Source organism: Bombus fervidus, chromosome 17 (genome assembly GCF_041682495.2).
Source record: "Bombus fervidus isolate BK054 chromosome 17, iyBomFerv1, whole genome shotgun sequence".
Taxonomy (NCBI): domain Eukaryota; kingdom Metazoa; phylum Arthropoda; class Insecta; order Hymenoptera; family Apidae; genus Bombus; species Bombus fervidus.
The window spans coordinates 6,525,466-6,533,832 of record NC_091533.1 but is presented as its reverse complement, the minus strand read 5'-3'; the positions used below and the strand labels follow the sequence as shown (position 1 = coordinate 6,533,832).

At 38.0% G+C, this 8,367-nt stretch overlaps 3 protein-coding genes across 3 annotated transcripts in view; 2 read left to right on the top strand and 1 right to left on the bottom strand.

The window, feature by feature from the left end:
• Positions 1-8,367, top strand: part of LOC139996067 (uncharacterized) — a 156,346-nt gene that overhangs the window by 16,822 nt on the left and 131,157 nt on the right. The window lies entirely within an intron of this gene.
• Positions 401-8,367, bottom strand: part of LOC139996064 (uncharacterized) — a 45,471-nt gene continuing 37,504 nt past the window's right edge. The window contains 3 exon segments of the mRNA XM_072020114.1: positions 401-5,638; positions 7,339-7,597; positions 8,006-8,143. Coding sequence (XP_071876215.1) covers positions 5,579-5,638; positions 7,339-7,597; positions 8,006-8,143 — 457 coding nt within the window. The 3' untranslated portion in view covers positions 401-5,578.
• Positions 5,629-8,367, top strand: part of LOC139996068 (uncharacterized) — a 68,980-nt gene continuing 66,241 nt past the window's right edge. Inside the window, exon 1 of the mRNA XM_072020125.1 lies at positions 5,629-5,714. Coding sequence (XP_071876226.1) covers positions 5,644-5,714 — 71 coding nt within the window. The 5' untranslated portion in view covers positions 5,629-5,643. The remainder of the gene's footprint in view (positions 5,715-8,367) is intronic.

Sequence of the window (8,367 nt, the reverse complement as noted above, 5' to 3'; positions counted from 1 at the left end):
AGTGCGGACATCTTGTTGCGTGTATTCGATGTACGCGTTTCTTGGCACGACTCTAAAGTCCAATTAAACCAGCATATTTCGTTACGCAAAATACACGAGATTTTTCTTTCGCCGAATTCCTGAACAATTTGGACTAGCGGTACCGTGAAGCAAGATATTTCAAGGCTTTGTCATTTCGATTTAATTTCAAGGTTACTGTTTACCACGATGACGAAACGATATCGAATTTTTCCGCTCATTCTACTCGTAAATATAACGAAATTGGTATAGAGAAATCAGTACTTTTTGCAAAACAATAAGAAACGACGATGTGCATCCGAGTTCATCGGGATATCTGTAATTCACGCAGGCAAAAGGTCAAGGAACGTTGGAGGTTTTTCAAAATTTTAAATACTAGATATCCTCCTAATCGACATGTTTTAATCTGTCGGCCAATAACAGCTTTTACATCATATACATAAATACATTCAATACATCGAACCAACATTTGTAATATCGTTGTGTAATTAGCAAGGTTTCGTCCCAATATATCTCTATATCGGTAAACTCGTTCCTCGAAATGTAACCTGGAAGTACATCGTTGCGTGTGTGCATTGGCTATTCTCGCTTATCGATCTGCTTTCCTCTAAGGACTCTCCTACTACGTTGTTCTCCTCTAATACAACACTATGAATTGTCTTTATATTAAAATATGTGAAATCCCGGTTATATGCCACGGTCAGTGTCTTTCGAAATCGTATCTACCGTTTTGCAGAGTAAATCACAAACGCAATTTGAACATCTTAGAATTCTTCGTGCAAATATATCAAAAAATATTTTTTAAATACTTCGTATTGTTTCTTTCTGTTAAGAAATATTTACATAAATCAATTATTTATTAAAGAAGAATATTATTATTTACCAAAGAAATAGATAATTCTTAAATAGTTGAACGTGTAACACGTCGTAATACTTTGTTACGCGTACGAGAGCTTACTAAGTACGAGATAACGATCAAATTTCAACGTTTGTGCTGTACCCAATAGGATTACGTTGCATCTCAGATTCTCGTGAAAAGACACTTTCGAATAACTTGGCACTTGAACAACCCCGACGTTAGCTTCACGATACACCCACGATGGTGCTCGATATTTCGCATAAAAAATAGTGTTTGAAAGGTCAAGGAACTTGGGGAGGTTCAATTCCAACCGAGCTTCGTCGTCTAGATTATTCTCGTTTCGCGCTAAGGTTCCAGGTTTCATTCGATTGTATCTCAGGTCATAATCATCTTTTCCTCTTTTTCCCTTTTCTCTTTTACGTTGGTTTATTTAGTTCTCGTTTCTTTAGGCACGACCATTGTTGAGGTACAATTGCAACCACGTTGAATGGAGAAATTCTCGTAAAAAAGTTCCGTTCGAAATAAGCCTTTAACGAGTTTCCATCTTTTTCCATGTAAAAAACTTGCCGTTGATCTCGTTCGCGTATAGAAAGGGTTAGAAATTTTCGTAGAAATTCTTAATTACTTCGAGTGTGTACAACCTTGAGCAACGTGACGCATTTAAAATTCAATGTTTGTTATCGGTGGTTATATTTTATCGAAATAAGTAAGCTTTAAACGTCATCAAAAAGTATCGTTTTATTTTTTCGTTCGTCGTAGGCTGGCGTCGTACTTTTAAGGAATTCAACGTGGCGCACAAAAAGCGTTTCGTAATTGTACTGTGAAAAACCGTGAATAAAATAGAGAATCCTGATATATTTATTACGCGTGTGTTTGTGTTCGTGTGCGTGTATACATATACGCGTTAATGTTTTTAGGGTCGTACCTAATGCACAAAATTATACTTCCTTGCGTCGTTCTACTTCGACGAGAGGAATAGTATGTGTGTTCAGAGGTACGTCGAGAATTAAATTTACGTATTCATAATGCACATTTGGTACCGACATTTGTGCCTGTTGAGTAACAAAGATCAACCCGTTCGAGATATTTTAGAATAGTAACTTAGAAAGTTACTTATTAGTAGTAACTTAGAAAGTAACTTAAAAGGAACAAATATATGATCAATGTAAATATTAATCCTTTTACAATTTAACAGGAGAAAGACTTTGGTATCAAATATAGCAAGTGATATAAATTTCATTCATTAAGTAATTATCGATATTGATTAATAGTTATTTATATTTAGTTAATTATCAATATTTATTTCCGAGGAAAAGTTGAAGTTACGTTTTTGTTTGTATTTAATACCAAGAATGCAAGAAATCTTCACGATAAAGAAATAATTTTTTTCTAAACCGTTCATTCTGAATTCTTTGTCATTTTATAATATTATACTGTCAAAGAGTTAAATCTTCAAAATATCTATCTTTCTCAGAGTCTCCCATTATATCACCAAACTTGATTTTCTTTAGATACATGTTCCATTTTACGTCTTAAAGAGGAAATTTAAGAACAGCTATTACACAATTTCCACTAAAATATCTCTCCTTTCGTCCGTTGGTAATCCTACGATCTCGAAAGGGTTATCATCGTCTTCCATTCGTACAGTATTTATTACCTAAATAATTATCTCACACTACATATTTTCTCTTACTTATATCTACGAAATATATATGTATATATAACATGTGTGTATATGTGTATGTATATATATATATATGTGTATATATATCCCATCTTGTAGAACTAGTACAATATATCATAAACTTTACAGAGTGACGCTACGTCATAGAAGCATGCGTTAGAAAAATAATGTTTCTGATCAAAAAATAGGAGAAAACAAGCGGCGTGGAGGTGGAGGGTAAAACAAGATTTTTTTCTGGTAATCGTCGCCAAGTAAACGTGAAACGTGGAACAAGGGGGACTGTAACTTTCGTCGGTCGTAAGGGTCGGGGAATGCATTCGAGACAGTACAATTAACATCCGACAATGACGGATGAGAGACAGATCGTAGAATTCGAGGTAGGAAGTACATAGGGTCTTGTTGAGACAGAGAGGAATCGAGAAAGAGGTACGAAGCTTGTTAAAAGGAAAAGAAACGCACGGTCAAGTAGAATGAAAGAATTGTAAAAAAACCGGTCCCCGCCTCCACACCGCGCGAACCTTACCTTTCGAATTCCTTGAATTGCTTAATTAATGGACGTAACATCATACACGTTACTTTGCTTATTTAATGGACGTAACACCATGTTGAATGAGTTGAAATCATTTGCGTGCGTGTGTAAGTGCATGCTCGGTTTTCGATCGTTCGACATTCAATCGCGATCAATCGATCATTCAGTGGAAAAGTATTCGATGTTTGGATTTAATGAGAAAAAACAAAAAGCAAAGACGATTGAAATAGATTGAAAGAAAAAAAAAAAAAAGGAAGAGAATTAATTAAACGGTTGTGTTTTGAATTATCGGTCGAGTAGTTTGACTTTCGTTCGATCACTCGAACGAAAGTGTGTAGAATTAAAACGAATCTTTTTCCTGTTTTCCTTTTTGGAAACGTTAACGGCGTAAATATCTTTGCTTCCGGGTCTGTACTTCTGTACCATTGTTCGATATTGCGTTTTTCTTTTCTCTTTTTTTTTTCTTTCGCCAGAATTTCCACGTCGGAACGAACAATCTACTAAGCACCTCGATTTTCGACAAATTTTCGTCATCTTGTTGCTCTCCCGTACAAGCTATGTAGTCGAACGAATCGCAATATCGACAAATCGAGCACAGGTCGTCTGCATCAGCTGACAGAACTCTCGCAAATATTCGTTCATCCATTCTACTACATCTATTGTGCTTCTCATAGAAAAATAACTCTGTCTCTGACGAGAAGGCGGAAAGAACGTTGTCCGCATCGTTCAATGCCCAAATTCGATTTAACCCTTTCAGCCTCGATAATACTATTTTACACCGAATCCAAGAAGGAACCTTTTTATCTGTGCGTTCAGCTTTTGAGCTTCTTTTCACCTCTCACAAATCTTACATCCTTTAACCGAAACCATAAAAAAACGAAAGTAAAGGAATTGTTATGTACCAGAGGTTGAAAGGGTTAAGTGGCTGTCAATCACGGATGCGAATTACCTACATAATAGCTAGTAACAATCTACGACCAGGTACGAGTTCTTTGCTAATTCACACCTTGAGAATTTCAAGATTTGCCAGTGTTAGGGTAAGGCTACGAAGAGCGACCATATAGCACGGTGATGACTAATGCTCGAAAGAAGTCATACAAATAGAATTTTTCTACAGTAAACACCTTTCAATTCGCACCAAGGTCTTTTATGACAAAGAAATACGTTCAACCCATGGCGTAGTCACCAGTGACTTACGACAACTTTGTTTTCATGATAGATTGTTTACTTCGAGTTATTCGGTAGAACAAATCGACGGTGGATTATTTTTATGTTTGTAATTTCTTACATCAACGTTTTTCTGTGTCGACCTTTTTTATGTTTCATAACGATCCTCGTTGCATAAGGATACTTCCCGATTATATGTTATCCCCTAACAGTATTTTATCGTTCAAAGGAGAACATCCAGAATCGTTCTTGCTATAACCTTACCCTAATGCCCCTGTCTGGCACACACGCGATCGTTGAGACTAAATGGTCGGTCTGAAAATATTTTCTTTTTCGACGCATACCAAACAACGGTTCCGGTCTCTGTTCCCGTTAACACGTCGCTCAGGATGCCCGTGTAAACTGTAAGATACCCGTTCGCTAAACCATGTACAATACCACGTGCACCAAACGAGTCGAGTCCGTTCAAACATCCAGCGAATGTGTTTGATCGATCAAAACGTTGGCGATACGACTGAGCGAAAGCCTTAGAGTTTAGAGAAGCGGCTAGGCCATTCTCCTCTAGACCGCGTTAACAAAATTCAACGATTATTCGTCCAACAACGAGCAATCGCGTGAAATACGCATTTTGGAACGTATGATACTTTGGAATGTACTTGGGTAGTAATAATTATTGGTCGATGGAGGTTGGAATGTATTTAAACCTTGTTGCATTGTTGAAGCTCGAGAAACTGTTGGTTGCGCGCGGTTCTTGTCGTGAATAGACCCTAGATTCTTAAGCAAAGATTCTGCAAAGTTCTTTGCCCTTGATATTAGCTTCGTTTTTCCGCGAAGAAGCATGCATTTTAGTCACACTAGCTGTTGTTATGTGGCCATATGATAAGTTAGAACATAACGTGTTATACGCCCTACGGATAACATTACATTCTATAACGAACACTAAACACAGTATCACACTGAACAACATACAGGCTACGAATTATTCGTGGACCGTGTAAGGGTAATCGTAAAAACGATCCATCGGTATGTCTTGATCTTAACCCTTAAATTAATTCTTCGTTACATAATCAGTTGTCGCAGGCCACACTTTCTCTCCGATAGAATCGGAGGAGGTAGACCCACCTCCCTTTTCTGCCCTCGAGCAGCCCCTTCTCGCTCGTTCTCGTCAGGAATTCAGGGTCTAGTCACGAACGCCGCCCCTCTTTAAACTGGTCTCGACTCATTCGTTATAAAACGCGACGCGGCTCGCGCTTGGTTCTATCGCAGTGTGTGTGTGTATGTGTGTGTGTGTGTGTACATATTTTATTTATAATACTTATACTCATAGGGTTGCGCGGCCCTTCGACGTTGCGGCGAAGGCGGGGACCGTCCGGCCTGCGTCCTGGGATGGCATGCACAGAACACAGCACAAAATGCCACACAGTTACACAGACAAACAAATCGACAGAGAAGAAAAGGTACAGATAAAGAGACCCGTCACCTGGGCGAGGATGGACAAATCCATGGGTGTGTTATTCGGGGTTAAGGTCGTGATTAATAATCGTGAATTAATGTACTCTGGCTCGAGGGAGGAGATAATCTTTAGGTGAATTATACAAAGGTGAATTATACAAAGGCGAATTAAAAAGCGTTAAGGTCGAAGAGTAAAAGCTATCGATGAACGTTAATGCTTGACGTTCGTATAAAAATGGTGACCGTTGCTTCGAACCATTTTCTCCAACTATATGTATAAAAATCGTTGTTCGGTTGGTGGTAGAGAAAGTTAATTAACGAGACGAACGAGTAGTTTGATCGTGGAGAGAAGTAAAAAAATTCGGAGTGTTTACTTCAATTACGTTCGCTAACTAATGGCTATATGTAAACTATAGAGCGGGAATTGAGATGCGAGAAAAGAAAGAAGGATACGATCATTACGGTCTCTAGAGATTGAGCAGAGAAAGATCGTACGATGCGGCTAATGAGCAGGCAAAGTGAATATATTATAATGGTATATATAAAATTGAAAAGTAAGAATCGAAAGTGCAATGGCGTTATAGAAGAGAAGTAATAAACTTTAATAAATCGGAGAACTCGGTATGAAATCGTGCTACGAGGCTAGCGAAATTCTACTCTGGTTCCTTTTACTTGTTCTCGTTCTAGAGGCTCATCTAAACGATTACGTCGTCCCGAAGGTATTTCCTTTCATGAGAAAACTCTCTCTCTCTCTCTCTCTCTTTCTCTCTCGTTGCGAGATAGTTAGCTATAAATTCTTAATGTTCTCGCGGGAAGCGTGAATGAACGAGTAACAGCGAACGATTGTTATCTTGTTTAACATCCGGTGGTATTTTTGAACGACACTCTTGGAAAAGCGTCTCGTTGCGTTTCGTCGAAAAATCATTGCGGTCGAACGTACTTTTAAAACGAAATCGATTTTAATAAGTTGAAACTATTTCCCGATCTTTTTACAAATTTTCCTTTTTTTCCGCGTCGCGGCTTTCCCGAAAGGAACTTCCTCGAACGTTTGTCGAAGAAACATAATCCCCGGGGAATTTCGGTGGATAGACTCGTGACAAAGGCCTAAATAATACACTAAAGGGAAAGCCTATGAAAAAAGGAGTAGCGAATCTATATGGATCTTCCTTGATTTAACATTCATGATACTCGGAAGGATGCGGGCAACACGTGAAACGTATTCCGGATCATTGAATTATATATAACGAGACACCACATCCGAGAAGATATGTAAAAGGATTACTTCATATATCTTAATTTGAACAACCACAAACGAAGAAGATAGTGTAATTCATATATTTAGATCAAAAATGATACAATAAAGCTAAATTAATTTAAATTCTTTTTTTATCACGTATTCCAAATTTCAATTCGAATAACGGATTAAACAGGATATGTTACACAGATGTAAAGAAACAAAGGACTAAATTAGCGTGTGAAGTTCAGATCCAAAAAGCTCGCAGCTCCTTTTCGAGGTCTCGTGACGCAAGTGCAAGGACATCGATGTCGCGTGACAAGTAAAGAGACATAAGAATATGCGAATGTAATATCTATGTGGTGGATAGTAAGTACGAAAGAAGGAAGACTCACCTTCGACATGCCGCCTCCGCCACCGCCTCCGCCACCGGATGCGGTCGAACCGCGTCCGGGAGCGACGTAAAGGCTTTCTGTACGCTTAGGCTGTCCTGGACTCGGCAGAATATCTTGTCCAAGGTTACGATTCTTCAGAAGGGCGCCCTCGAATTGACCGGAAGTCGAAGCAGCGTACGTCGGCGTTGCGGCACCGCTTCCCACCACGGATCCGTTTAATGGTGTACCCGATCGAATCGCGCTCGGTGCTCTCATAGATCTAAATTTGCAGATCGAAGCGTTAAAATTTCTTCGTTGATACTTTTATTATTACTAGTCCACTTTTGATTGTGAATGAATAATCTACGATTTAATTCATAATTACAATGGTACATTAAAATTTGTTACATTTTTTAATTAATATCGTAAAAATTGAAATATCGAATAAGCAGATGAGCGACGTGAAAGATTGACGAATGAAAATGGGATTTAATATTTCGGGAATGTTAGTTTCCATTATTATTGATCAGTGTTTAATTGTAAACGTAATGGATAACAAATTGTTAAATTGTTTACTTCATTTTACTTCATTTGACGTAGAATGAAGGTAATAAATATATATATAAATAAATGAAGGGAATAAGATTTGAGAATATTGTAACTAAGAAACAGACAAATTGCAAGGCACCTGTCGAGCATGTCTAGGGATGGATTCGTGACGGATTTATCGACGGACGGCTGTCTCGATCCAGTCAATCGGGAATGCGCTCTAGCGTATCGATCTACGGAACTATCACGACTGGGCGGCCTCTTATAATGATCTAGCCTGTAAAATGATAGATCAGAACCGATATAATTAAGAAAATATCCTTTGAAATAAGAAGAATATACAACAGATCCTTAACGCTAGAATTACCAATAATGTGTACTATCTAATTATTATTGAAGTGGCATGATTATAGTAAATAGTTATATACAGGGTGGTTCTAACAATCGTACTATTCGTGTATTTAAAAAATATTAACTCCGTCAATGTGACGAGTTTGATAC